At 41.0% G+C, this 13,813-nt stretch overlaps 1 protein-coding gene across 1 annotated transcript; it reads left to right on the forward strand.

The window, feature by feature from the left end:
• Positions 1–1,345: 1,345 nt before the first annotated feature.
• dalrd3 (DALR anticodon binding domain containing 3) lies at positions 1,346–8,531 on the forward strand. Its single transcript, XM_061258041.1, has 13 exons — positions 1,346–1,767; positions 2,173–2,477; positions 2,563–2,882; positions 3,052–3,110; positions 3,619–3,720; positions 3,834–3,898; positions 4,576–4,634; positions 4,743–4,825; positions 4,907–5,033; positions 5,386–5,444; positions 5,762–5,878; positions 6,162–6,230; positions 7,283–8,531. The coding sequence occupies exons 1-13, from the start codon at positions 1,540–1,542 to the stop codon at positions 7,400–7,402; spliced, it is 1,713 nt and encodes a 570-aa protein (XP_061114025.1). The 5' UTR covers positions 1,346–1,539; the 3' UTR covers positions 7,403–8,531.
• Positions 8,532–13,813: the final 5,282 nt, after the last annotated feature.

The following is a 13,813-nucleotide window of genomic DNA, read 5'->3' on the forward strand; positions in this document are numbered from 1 at the left end:
GGTTAATAACTTTTGGAACTACAGTAATGAAAATGTGTGGCTGCACTTTCAATGCCTCTTGTAATCATTATATTTTTGAATGACCGAATTAAAACTATTTTCTTTTGAATGTAAGACTTTGTTCCTTCATTGAACATGTTTTCTCTCACCTGAAAGAAGTGACAACAGTATGGAGGAAGTGATATCCCATATTTAAATAAAGTCTATTTAAATCTATTTACATGAAATTCAAAGAGAGCTCTTAAAAAACAATTAAATGTGTGTAGATCACTGGGTTTAAAAATGTAACAATGGTAACAATGAATATAAGGTTAAAGTGCAGACTGTCAGCTTTAATTTAGATGAATTACAGCCATTTTAAGGGAACAAAAGTAAATGGACAATTGGCTACATCAGTTCATGCACAAGAAATCTAACAAAATATAATGAATTTGTATTTGTCTATTGCTGTCGTCTCAACATGAGAACCAGAGAAGTGTCAATGAGCCTGAAAATCAGAATAAATCAAAGACAGGCCCAAACATTTGGTGAGTAACAATCGACTTTGTAAACCACAGAAGACCACTGTATTGGATGACCAAAAAACTGTTCCAATTGTGAAGAAAAACCCCCTTTCAACTGTCGAACAGATCAGGAAAACACCCAGGATGTAGGCATAAATGTTTTAAAGACTACTATGAAGAGAACCTTCGGTGGGTTCATTGATTCCTCAAGAACAGAAGAGCTGGGCCCTGCATTTTTTTTAAAGAACGCTTCATACTTACTGTGTACATTTATTTTTATACATATTTGGCATAGGCTATAACCATTTACACATGCGTATACCACAGTACACGACTGGGAATTTCTATGCTGTATGCGGTCTGTGCACCATACAATTCTATACACAAAACCAAAGAGCTTATAAGCAGTGTTGCCAACTAATTTTCAGGAAAAGGCGCTAAAAGTTGCTGAATGACGTCATTACGTAATGACGAAAAAGTTGAGGTGAATGCGTTATGATTTGAGCAAAAAAAAAAAACTTTGTCTCGTCAGCCAACAATGCAACAATTGCTGTTGCTGCCTGTGCCTGGCTATTGAGCTGAGCCGTCACTAATGCTGACGTCACTCACAATGCACTTTTGCAGCCGTTTTAACGTTTGAGTCACTTTTCAAAAGTTGCTAAAAGTTCCAAATAAAATTTAAAAAGTAGCTACATTTGTTGCTAGGTGCTTCTTTTTTTTTTTTTTTTAAAGAAGGTTGCCAGGGTACTCTGAAAATTGCTAAGTTGGCATCACTGCTTAGAAGGAAGAACATAATGGAAGAGATGGCTACTTCCTCTTGTGATACAAGAAAATAGGTCTCACGGAAACAAAGTAAGGACACTATTGGGTTCCGCGTCGAGAAGGCTAAATATTTAACTGGCAATTCATGGGAAGATAACTGGGTACGAGAATACGTGATATTTTAGGGGTTAAAAGCCTAGCTGTCTTTTTGTAACATAAGTAGCCATATAACTGGTGTGTGTAGCAGGAATAATGTTCATATTTTAAGTTTGTGATGGAAAACAAGGAAGGGTCGCCGTTTCGGATTAGGTCGACAGTCCTAGCGCTGAGCTCCGCTCTACGCGGAGAGCTGGACAGTGTTGCCGATGATGGGCATACCGGGCTGAGGAGCACGCATGAGCCAGAAAAGCTATGGTTTAAGGAAAGTAGCGCAAAGAATCTTCGAAATCGGGATTTCCTATCACCCACAACCGTACTGACCACACTATTCAGGGACGGAAAGGTTGGTATATATGTAGCTATATTTTTAGTATTAACATTTCAGTTGAGTGGGCTGCTATGGTCTTAATGCATGTATCGACTCACATGGACTGTCAGCTCACGACACAATCATTGATAGACTGAACTATGACATATTAGCATGCTGTCTTAGGTTATTCCTTTTTTTGTCTTACCAACATTTGTTACTATTAAGTATGAATGATCTTGGTATTTGTCCATGCTGTTACTTTTGACATTGTCATCAGTTCGGTTGAATAATCACATTTTACCCCAGCGGCAAGAATGATTAACACCTCACTGCTTTCAGCTTCTATATGTGGGTCACTGTAAAAGTAATTTGGCTTGTACAAGTAACAACTGAGTTGTTTCTGTTCACACCCCGTGTGTGTGTGTTTGTGTGTTTCAGGTTCCTCCTGATGTGATGGACAGAATTCTGTCCACCCACAGTGATGGGGTATTGCCCATTGCGGGGGGTGAGGTGATAGAGGAAGGGCTTAGGTTGCGAATTGACCGTGTAGCCACTTTTCAGGATGTGTTGTGTAGAACCTCTAAGTATGTACAACCCTCCTGTAATAAACAGGTAGGTGTGGTACTGAATTGTCCAACTCTGCACCAGAGACCAAGTATGCTCACCCCTGACTCCCTGACCCTGGGGCAACTACGGACACTGCTGCTGGCTGATCATCTGGGTGCACTGTTGCAGAGGCAGGGGTGAGTGTAAGGAGGCTTTAGGTGTGTGTATGTGTGTGTGTGTGTGCGCATGAGTGTGTGTGTTTAACATTGTCTTCTTTTTCAGGTACTCTGTCTCCTACTGTCCTGTCCTACCAGAGGGGTGTGAAATCATTGTCTTCCTAAAATTACTAGGCATAGATTGGTCAACAGTACCTGCCAGCTCTACTAATGACCAGAGAGAAGAGGAGCTCTGGGAGGCCTTGCTAAATTCCCCATACAGAGAGAGAGAACAAGAGACGGAGAAAGAGAAGAGCAGCAGTCAAGGAAAGGGGATGGTGAACGGGAGGAGTGGGGAGGAAAATGTGGCTGTGAAGATAAACCTGAAAAGAGTAGTTGAGGAGAAGAGGCTGCAAGGATATGACCCCAACTTGGGCACCTGCACTGGTAAATAGTGAGTGAGGAGTGAGAGTGAGCGCATTCTACCTGAGAACTAAGTATTTTTCTGTTCTCTGTAGTCTGTATATCATGTTTTGGGTCAGTGTGAGATGAAAGTGTATTCTGCATGTTTTTGATCTGTATGTGTAATGGGTCTGTTACTTCTACATCTGCTCAGTGCCAAGAGACAGTGTGCTTCAGCTGGCTGAACTGCAGAGAGCTGCGTTGGGCTTCCAGGTGAGCCAGTTCACAATGAAATTACAATTAGAGATTTGTAATAAAAAAAATTACACGTAGTTAAAGTGCACATTGTCATATCTTAATAAAGGGCATACATTTATACATTTTGGTTTCGCTATGTAGAAATTACAACAGTGTTTATACATAGTCCCCCCATTTCAGGGCACCATAATGTTTGGGACACAGCTATGTTATGTAAATGAAAGTCGTCATGTTGCTTGTAGGACAACCTGAAAATAAGATATTCCGAATCTGATGATGTTGATAGGTCACAAACATCAGGAAGTCATGGCATGCAAAGGATATTCAACAAAATACTAAACATGTTGTCCTCCTGAATCCTCCTGAATTGAAGAAGAAGGTTGGCTAGCCTGCCACCAGTTAGGTAGTTGGCACACAACACACAAACTTGTATTCCGGGGATGCTAAAATTGTTTTGTTTACATTTTTGTATTTTGCATCATATATCCTGTAGCATACATAACTCTGTCTTTGTGTGCTCCAGGTCCCTGTGGCAGCCGTTTTCCATGTCACCTGCTGTCAGGATGAGTTCCGTCAGCAACAGATGGCTGTGCTTTGGAGAGCAGGTGGTGCCACGTTCACACAGGTGAGCAACAACAGAACAAACAGAAATTCTGCTCCTGCACTACTCTGAACATGGAAGCGCATGATGCCTGCTGGCCCCTGCCTACATGAAATAATAATTTCTTTCCCACTCAGAAACACCTGGTTTGTGGACAAGTAAAGACCCCTGGGACTCAGCTAAGTGCGGCCCAGTATATCCAGTGAGTATGCTCGTGGGTCACATTTCATTAATATATTCTGTATTTCTTCTTTGTATATTGATAGCCTTGCTTGCCAGAAATTTCTATGTCCTCACAGATATAAACTCTGGTCAGAAAAGTACTGTATTTGAGGGTAAGCCAAGTTGATTCACCTGCCAAATATTGATATGATGAATCACAATTGGGGAAGATAAATTCAGAACTGATATGCCAATAGTCAGTGTCTGAATAAGACCATTGTTGCTGAGGACACCAATTGGAGGGTTTGCGCTGCACTAATGAAACTAAACACTTGTCCGTTGTAGCATTTATTAAACAAAAATATTGTACAGTTCCCAGAAATAAAGGTCAAATTATCATTTATTATCAGCCTTTATTTGTATAGGAACCTGACCGCAGGTACTTGCTTTAGGTACAACATTGTGCAAGAAAATAAGACTTGTGACTTGGATAGTTAACATGATTCTGCTACATAGCTTTTTTATTTATCACAATAAAAAGGGAAGAATTTAAAGAAAACTGAGACTGTTGTGCTTGCCATTGCACCACTGTTCTACAGCCATTCCAATCACACATTAGTGGAAAAACAGCAAAACATCTATCCATGCTGCATTGCCCTTAAAGACCACTGGAGTTTCGGTGCGAGTGTGTCTCACTGTGCCACTCTCTCCCTGGAGGTTAAGAAGAATGCAGATGAAAGAGGCATCTGAGATGAAGTATGGAGAGCAAGTTGAAGGTATGATTGGTCTCTGTCTCTGGGAAAACATGTTTTTATGTTGGGTTGTGTGTAAGGGTGTTTTTGTTTATACAATTATGTGTTTCTGAACCACCTCATCATTTCCAGGGCAGACTTGGGATGAGATCATCAGGGTCATGACCTCTGCCACAGTGAGGTTTGAGCTGTTGTCTACAGCTCACACAAGTCCAGTGAGTTGCATGCATCCATTGATGCATATGTGGGTTTTTGTTGTATGTTTTATTTGTGGCGACTGACACATGGTTTTACAGGTGACCCTGGATGTACAGAGGGAAGGGGGTGTGTCCACCAAGGGACCAAGAGGTGGAGTCTTCATTATGTACAACTGCGCCCGGCTACACACACTTTTCAACAGCTACGAGCGAGCGGTGGAGCAAGGTGAGAGAGGGGCCAATGCGATATTGCCTGTAGAGCAGTGTTCTCCAGCCCTGGTCCTGGGGAGCTACTGGGTCTGCTGGTTTTTGTTTTCACCTTAAAATTAGCACCCAGTTGCGATCCAGGTAACCAGGTGAGGTGAGTTAAGTGTGTAATCAACTGCTCTAATCGATTAATTAAGTGCAGAGTAACAACAAAAACCAGCAGACCTAGCTCTCCAGGACCAGGGTTGGAGACCACTGATATAGAGTAGACAGTCTCCCAGTTACAGTATACCAGATATGTGTACCAGTTTGATATAGTGGTAATGATTCTTTACCTACATAAGAAAAATAGACTGTATGTGGTCTCACAGGACTTTACCCAGAAATCCCTGACGGGTCTCAGCTGGATTTCTCTGCATTGAAGGAAGAGGTACAGTAATTCAACTAATAAGCTGTGTCAGTTCTACTGCATTCAACCATAGATATCTGCTACTGCTGCACAATAATGCTGGGGCCATATTAGCCAGTAATAGCTTAAGCAACCTATTGGTATTACGATGCTAAGATAATTGCAGATATGATTAGCTGATATAATTTAGCAACACACCGGAGATGCAGTGCAATTGATAGACCACTGATTCCGGAAAAATGAACATGAGGCATGAAATTAAAACCATGTTTTAAAACCATAAGTTTTGTTCACAGACTCAGTCCATTGTTTTGTTTTTTTTCCTGCTGTTTATATAGGGAGAGTGGCTTCTGCTATTTAATTACCTCATCCCGTTTTCTGAATTACTGGACCAATCGGGACAAGCTCTGGAGCACAGGGGAGAAGGGGCGAGAGCAACGCTGAAAACAGAGCAGGTAACATGTCTTCTCCAGCGTGTCTGTGGATGAGGAAGGTAGCTTCAGTTTCAGGTGTAATTTGTGTGATTTGGCAGTATTTACTGTGTATACACCTGTCTATATTTTGGATTTCAGGGTTTTATTCTTCTTTGTAAAACTTGAGGACAGCATGTTTTAAATTTTTGTAAGTCAATCTGGAAAAAATGTAAAAAACTAATGGAATGTAGTCCATGTACGTATAATACATGTATGTTGTGCATGTAAATGCAATCACTTATGTGCAGTATGTGTGTATCTGTAGGTCTGCAGGTTCTTGGTTTCTCTCAGTAAGGATTTCAGCTCCTACTACAACAGAGTTCACGTCCTTGGGGTGAGCTTACCATCTTTGCGTTCCTTTATTTGCTTCAGCTGCTCAGTGGCATCTGAAGCATGGCTACCAACCTACATCCCTTATGACTGAACAGTTTCACTTGATATAGTCTGAAGTGCAAATTATACAAAAAAAATAAATAAAAAAAATCATGCAATTTCTGTGACCCCAAAATGTACTATTGTGATACCAGAAATAGAGTGAATCTAGGATACATAATGGTAATGCACAATCCATGCAAAAAAGAAAAGAAAAGAAAATACCACCAATTTTGGTTTATGTAGTTGCCAAAAACAAAACCCTGCATGACAGTAAAATATTCGTAAGTTCTGTGGAACATCTGACCTGTTTCTAAACTGTTATTTAAACTGAGCATGGTTCATTTTTGTTTCCATGCGCTTGAAAATAGTTTTCTGGTATCACCCACACAGCAGCCGGATGTGCAAAGGTTGTTATCACAGGTCACAATTTCAATGGTATTTCCGCCACTAGGGTTTTTCAGTCAACTGGGAAAGGGGTTTCGGGGCTGCTGGGTGGCTCAGCTGTTATGGCACCGCTGTGTGGATGGGCTCCGGGGGTCTGGAGATCGTGGGGTCTGTGTCAGTGCAGGCCAGTGCCACACATTTTTCTCCAGTGTTGCCCAAGATTGTGAGGGTTTCTGTTGGCTGGTTGACTGTGCACCAGTAACCCCTATCGATCGCCTGTTGAGCTGATCACAAAGCGGCATCCTTTGACTCATGTCTGTGCGAGCCTGATTTGTCAAACACGGTGTTAAGAGACACAATGACAGACATTGCGCGCGTTGAAGGAGAGAACATGCTTGGCATTGGTCCTACCGAATTGACAGTGAATGTGATATCCATGCAGCTTAAGGTGTAATTGAGCTCTGAGCAGCACCGCTTCACCTGTCCATCAAGAGTAAATTGATGGCACAGGTTTTGAGAGACCATGTGACCCTGGCTTCTGTGTTCCTGCCTCTTATTTCTGTCACTGTTTCCCCCTCCCCCCAATCACATCTCTAAACCGACATATCTCTCTCTTGCTCTCTGTAGGAGCCGATGCCTCACCTCTTCAACCAAATGTTTTGCCGCCTGCAGCTACTAAGAGCGCTTCGTGAACTGTACCACCGTGCCCTGGACACCCTCCACATACCACCAATACCCCAGCTATAGCTCCTCCACATACTGCTGATATTCCTGCTCTGCTTTAGGCTCTCTGCTTACCTCCTATACCCCAGCTAAAAACCTACACGCATCACCTATACCCCAGCTAAAAGTCTACACGCATCACCTGTACCCCAGCTAAAAACCTACACACAGCACCTATACCCCAGCTAAAAACCAACACACATTACCTGTACCATAGCTAAAAACATATACACAGCATCTATACCCCATCTGAAAACCCACACGCATCACCTATACCCCAGCTAAAAACCTACACACAGCACCTATACCCCAGCTTAAAACCTACACACAGCACCTATACCCCAGCTAAAAGCCTACAAGCATCACCTGTACCCCAGCTGAAAACCTAAACACAGCATCTATACCCCAAGTAAAAACCTACACACATTACCTGTACCCCAGCTAAAAACATATACACAGCATCTATACCCCATCTAAAAACCTGCACGCATCACCTATACTCCAGCTAAAAACCTACACCCAGCACCTATACCCCAGCTTAAAATCTACACACAGCATCTATACCCGAGCTAAAAACCTAAAGCCCCAATACACAGCACCCATACTCCAGCTAAAGCCCCTATACTGTACACAGCAGTCCTATACATGCCATTACAGTACCCACTCAGCAGCCTCTCTAGCTTCCACCAATGCCCAGGCTATATCCTTGCTTCTTGACTCTGTCTCATTGACCTGCCTTGAAAACCACAGCTATAGCAAATATACCTGCAACCAGTATCTAAGCTATCTCCACACCATCCAACCCTATACTTCCAATATTGATGGTAGGAAGATGAATCTCTTTTAGGGACAGTTGATGGCACATAGACACTGCCCCATCGACAGATACTGCCCCGTGCCATAAGTACTTACCCTGTGCCATAGTTACTGCCTGCGGTTTAGGCACTGACCGTGTGTATTTTAGTGCATCGATACAGTGAGCTACGGTGTGTATCACACACAGTCATACATGCACACACATACACACGCACCTTTGCTGCATGCACACACACACTGAATTGCACTCTCGTAGTGTTATGCATTTTTAAAAGACTATATTGCCATATTTTACACAAATGCAAACCAGCGTCCAATAAATTATTGTTTACCTCCATGAATGTGTCATGTCCCCTTGTATTAGTCTTGTGATACTCTCTGGATTTAGCCTCTGAATTGATTTGTGTGTTTGACTTCTCTCACGGCCAGTGGACTATTGTTTAATATTTCCTTTTGATTTTCAGCGATCTCCAATGTCCTGCATGAATTAAACCTACTTAAATTAAAGTTACACCAGGGCTATGTCTGCTAATCTACTTTGATGAGCATGTTTTCATGTTTTTATTTCTTTACAACTTAAATGGCTACAAAATAAGCATTGTACAAGAGAGCCAAGCACGCTGGTACAGCTGCATTTGTTTCTCCATATTATTGGCATTTTGTGCCATCTAGTGGACAAAATAAAAGTCTTTCAAACGTGTAGAGGAGTTCAGGCCACAGGCTTATGCAGTGGACAACTGTGACAAGACAGCTGGACACCTTCTAAACAACCAAATTATCTGGTGATAGAAACTGTTTTTATCTATTTGTCTGGGACTGGATTCTTCACTACAGTCTGATGGTAGAAGCCTGAACAGACAGTGGCTTGGGTGGCTGGCTTTTTGGTCACTGTAGTAATTGTTTATCACATATCCACCTTACTTTCAAATTATGAATATCCATAAGTTCTGGAAAAAAGTTCTGGAAAAAAAGTTTTTTTTTTTTTTTTATGGGGGCAACATGGCTCAGGCAGTAAGAGCAGTCGTCTGGCAGTCGGAGGGTTGCTGGTTCGATCCCCCGCCCGGGCTGTGTCGAAGTGTCCCTGAGCAAGACACCTAACCCCCAAATGCTCTTGACGAGCTGGTTGGTGCCTTGCATGGCAGCCAATCACCGTCAGTGTGTGAGTGTGTGTATGAATGGCTGAAGGAGAAGCATCAATTATACAGCGCTTTGGATAAAGGCGCTATATAAATGCCAACCATGGCATTGTTTAATCAGCTCTTACTCATCTTAATTTGTGCATGATGATCTTGACACCATAACATGCTTTGATTACACAAGCAAAATCAGGTGCATCCTCAAATACCAGGCCTAATGTAGCAGAGATGAAACCTGGTTAAAATATCTTGTGAAAACTTATTTGACAGCTGAAATGTCATGTTTTGCAACTAAAAATGTAACATGTCATTGTGCTTGTGAGCTTGTGTTGGATGCCTCTTGTGAGACCCATTTCTTTAAGAGGTTAAAATCAGAGGCTGTAGCCAGTATAGCAGTAGAACATAGCAGTACAGCAGTAGGATTCAGAGCATTTGAGAGCTCCCCTGAATGTTGCCTGAATGTCAGCAGCTATGGAATTCTCTGAGGTGCTATATCAGATTGGTGCTTATGATTATGACATCATCAGGCCATCCAACCTAGTACTGTCAACACAACAAAAGAACAATATCTGTAACACCATGGAATTTAAATAGCCTACCTAGGAGTTGAAGTGCGTAGTGTGAGTTCCTTGCACTTTAATTCCTACAGCACTTGCCCTAGTTGAATACTTGGTTGTACAATTTGTTCCAGATCATACATTGCATTGCATTATCATATCTTCTCATTTGGAGGACCTCCAACTCTTTCCTTTTGTCAGTTGAACTGAACTAATTCTTTTCCGAACATTTCTCTTTAGTCCTACCCAAAAGATTCCGTTTTTGTCCATTGCGTAGTTCCATATCTGAGACCTTAGCATTGAAGTTACATTTCTATAATTCTTGTCTTGTTGACCTATGCTGCTCCTGTTGGGAAAACCTGAAGTCTCGCTTTCTCTCTAACATTGTTTTCACTTGTTTCCACATGCCTTGGTTTTGTGTATTTGTACCACCATTAACTGAGTTTTCTATCTACTTGGGTGTGGTAGTGGAGTTACTTGACTTGCATTAATGCCTTAAATCAGTCCTTAGGCCTAATACGGCACGGATAGCATTAACAGCTGTTGCGCAATAAGTAGCACTAACTGCATTGCATTTTTCTTTACCTATCGGCTAACTCTACCCCTTGGCCACTAACTTGTTGAAAGTCTACGTGGAGCAACATAGACGTTTTACCTATTAAATACACATTTTAAAGCTATGTCTCAGAATTGGCAACATGATTTCATTAGCTAAGGTTAAGTCTATCTACAAGGTCTCGGGTACTTGTACCTCATACCTGTGTCCTTAATCAGTGCTCACAGTGAAGCTGAAACCTGTCAGATCAGTTTGTGTTGGCCGCTGGCCCATTCGTCTCCAGCTGTCAGTGTTTCTCTAACCAAATGAGTGTACTCTGCACACACCTGCCTCTCAAGTGCTTCTTCTGTGTGCCCCAAGACTCCGCTGAGCTGAGCTTATTGTCTATACATTGACCTGAAATGGCTAAAATATAGGATCAAACCCAAGTCACCTGATTAGCTGTTTTAACTGACATTGAAGTAAATCTAGTCCTTGCTTGCTGTATTGCTTGAATATCTATCTCTGGATGTTTAATATATATCAAATATATGTACCATTAAACAGTAAGTGTGTAACACACAGTAATATTTGTATAAAAGTTTTATAAAATTTGAACAAAAAGGCTGCATATCATAAACAATATTGACAATGATCTATCTCTGAAAGCTCATATGGGGAAAAAATTATATCATAATTAAATTATTGCTTAAATTGGTTTATTGTTGGTTTTAATCTGATAAAGCTGGTGTATTTTGACAGCACTTTCACAGTTAAGAGCATTTCACAGTTCTGACCCCATTTCCAAATAAATCATAGGTCTGAATTTATGCTGTATAATGCATGACAGTATTATGTATGTATTATGTATAATAAAAAATACAGTTTTTTTTTCCACCACTGATTTATTGACACCCTTGCTTATAATACCAATTTTAGCTTTTTTTTGGGGGGGGGGGGGTTTCACAGGTGGTGTAATGCAAAAGTATACTGAATTAGCGTTATTGTTAAACTAATGCTGCTCATGGCTCTAATCTGCAGTTTACAGCACTCTCTAGTCATCCTCTATCATCTGTGGTGTTAATATGCTGCCATTGCAAGTTGCACATTTTTCCTCTGACTTTTTCCTCTTCAGGATGTGTTTTTACTGATTCAGTTCCTGGCATTGTATACCACTTAGCTTTGATTGGACCAGAGTGCTTTTACTAAGCCTCATTACCTGCCCAATTCTAAAAACCATGCTAAACAACAGTGTCTGTTTAATGAGTAAATCTAGACGTAGGCCCTGTGAAACATCACTTTGCTGACACTAAAAGTCAACTATATGTACAGTGATGCAGACTGCGCTTGTCCAGTAAGTCTTATGATCACTCAATTCTGTTGCCAAAACAGTGTTTATTTCTGACAAGTCAACACTCATAATGTTGCCATAAGCATGACTTCAAAATGACATTTACGCAATTTAGAAAGCACACAATCTATACTAAATAACATTGATAAAATATACACTCAGTGAGCACTTTATTAGATATTTATTAGACTTATATTTTAGAATTTTACTGCTGTAGTCCACTTATGATGCGTTGTGTGTTCAGAGATGCTCTTCTGCATACCACTGTTGTAATGTGTGGCTATTTGTGTTATTGTCACCTTCCTGTCAGCTTCGACCAGTCTATCTTCTCCTCTGACATCTCTCATTAAGCAAGGTGTTTCTGTCTGCAAAACTGCTGCACCATTCTTTGCAAACTCTAGAAGAAAGAAGAAGAAAACTCATGAAAATCACAGGAGATCAGCAGTTTGTGAGATACTCAAACAGCCCTGTCTGCCACCAACAATCATTCCATGGTGAAAGTCACTTCGATCATGTTTTTTCCTCATTCTGATGTTTTTTTTCCACCAATCTGATGGTTGATGAGATTGTATGCATTGCACTGCTGCCACACAATTGGCTGATTAGATAATCACAGGAATAAGTAGGTGTCATAAAGTAAAAATTAATCCTATTAAATTAAAATTTTCATAATAATGTGCTTGGTGAGTATATATTTAATGGTAAATGGTTGGCATTTATATAGCGCCTTTATCCAAGTGCTGTACAATTGATGCTTCTCATTCACCCATTCATACACACACACACTCACACACACACACTGACGGCGATTGGCAGCCGTGCAAGGCACCGACCAGCTCGTCAGGAGCATTTGGGGGTTAGGAGTCTTGCTCAGGGACACTTCGACACAGCCGAGGCGGGGAAGCAAACCGGCAACCCTCCGACTGCCAGACGACTGCTCTTACTGCCTGAGCCATATCTATTTTCTAAAATGCTGCTGCATTTACCTGATGCTTTTCTACTTCAAATGAAAGATTTTGCCGTATTACTTAATATTTAAACTGCGGTATTTTCTGACTCACTATGAGCCAGATTTAAAAAACAATAAATAAATTGTATTAAATATAAATTCCAACAAAACTTTTCTATACAATGATAACTGGTTTGTTATGTCATAGTCCAAAACATCACCAATTGTATTTGAAAGTGCAACATACTGGAATATTTGACAAGTGAGGGACTTGGGCAAATGCACAAACAAAAAACAACAGCCTGTCAGTTTCAAGCGTGTGTAAAGAAAAGGGGCGATACTTAAAAGGGTAAAGAATTTTTGGATACAGAGTAGAATTCATGGTTCCTTCAATAATGGCAAGCTGCCCAGATCCAGAGGCAGCAAAGCATCTCCACACCATCACGATGTTTGACTCTTGCTATGATGCTCTTGCTGTGAAATGCTATATTTGCTTTACACCAGACGTAGTAGGACCCATGACATCGTCCAATAAGTTCCACTTTGGACTAAAGCAAGGCCCCTAATATAGCCTTGTGGGATGCCAAGAGAGCAGAGGGATGTGTTTCAGTTGCAGATATTTTTACAGACTGGAATCAATTTTGGAGGTATGATGTACAGTTGTGTTCAAGAAAATAGCAGTACAACATCAGTAACCTGATGAACCACTGTTATTAGTAGTAGTGATATTTCTGCATGGCAAATACTTTACTTGGTATGGGGATGTTTTTCATACTACGGTGTTGGGTTTGTATACCAGGGATCAGTTTGAATACACCAACATACTTGAAGAGATTATGTTGCTGTATGCCGAAGAGGAAATGCCCCTGAAATGGGTGTTTCAACAAGACAACAACGGCAAACACATGAGTAAGCAAGCAGTGTCTTGGTAATAGACAAAAAGGATTGAGGTAATGGAGTGGCCAGCACAATCCCCCAACCTCAACCTCATTGAAAACTTGTAGGGTGACTATTTATTTGAACACAACTGTAGCTAATGAAAGTAGTTACAGCAGATGATATGTTACATTACATTACATTACATTACATTA

The sequence above is a fragment of the Conger conger genome, chromosome 10 (genome assembly GCF_963514075.1).
Source record: "Conger conger chromosome 10, fConCon1.1, whole genome shotgun sequence".
NCBI classification, from domain to species: Eukaryota; Metazoa; Chordata; class Actinopteri; order Anguilliformes; family Congridae; genus Conger; species Conger conger.

What these genes read in the sequence shown, in the direction of transcription:
- dalrd3 (XM_061258041.1), top strand. Translation starts at nt 1,540, where the DNA reads ATGGAAAACAAGGAAGGGTCGCCGTTTCGGATTAGGTCGACAGTCCTA. An exon ending in GAGCTGCGTTGGGCTTCCAG is followed by an intron (nt 3,111 to 3,618) that starts GTGAGCCAGTTC and finishes TGTGTGCTCCAG; the next exon opens with GTCCCTGTGGCAGCCGTTTT. An exon ending in TCTCTGCATTGAAGGAAGAG is followed by an intron (nt 5,445 to 5,761) that starts GTACAGTAATTC and finishes CTGTTTATATAG; the next exon opens with GGAGAGTGGCTTCTGCTATT.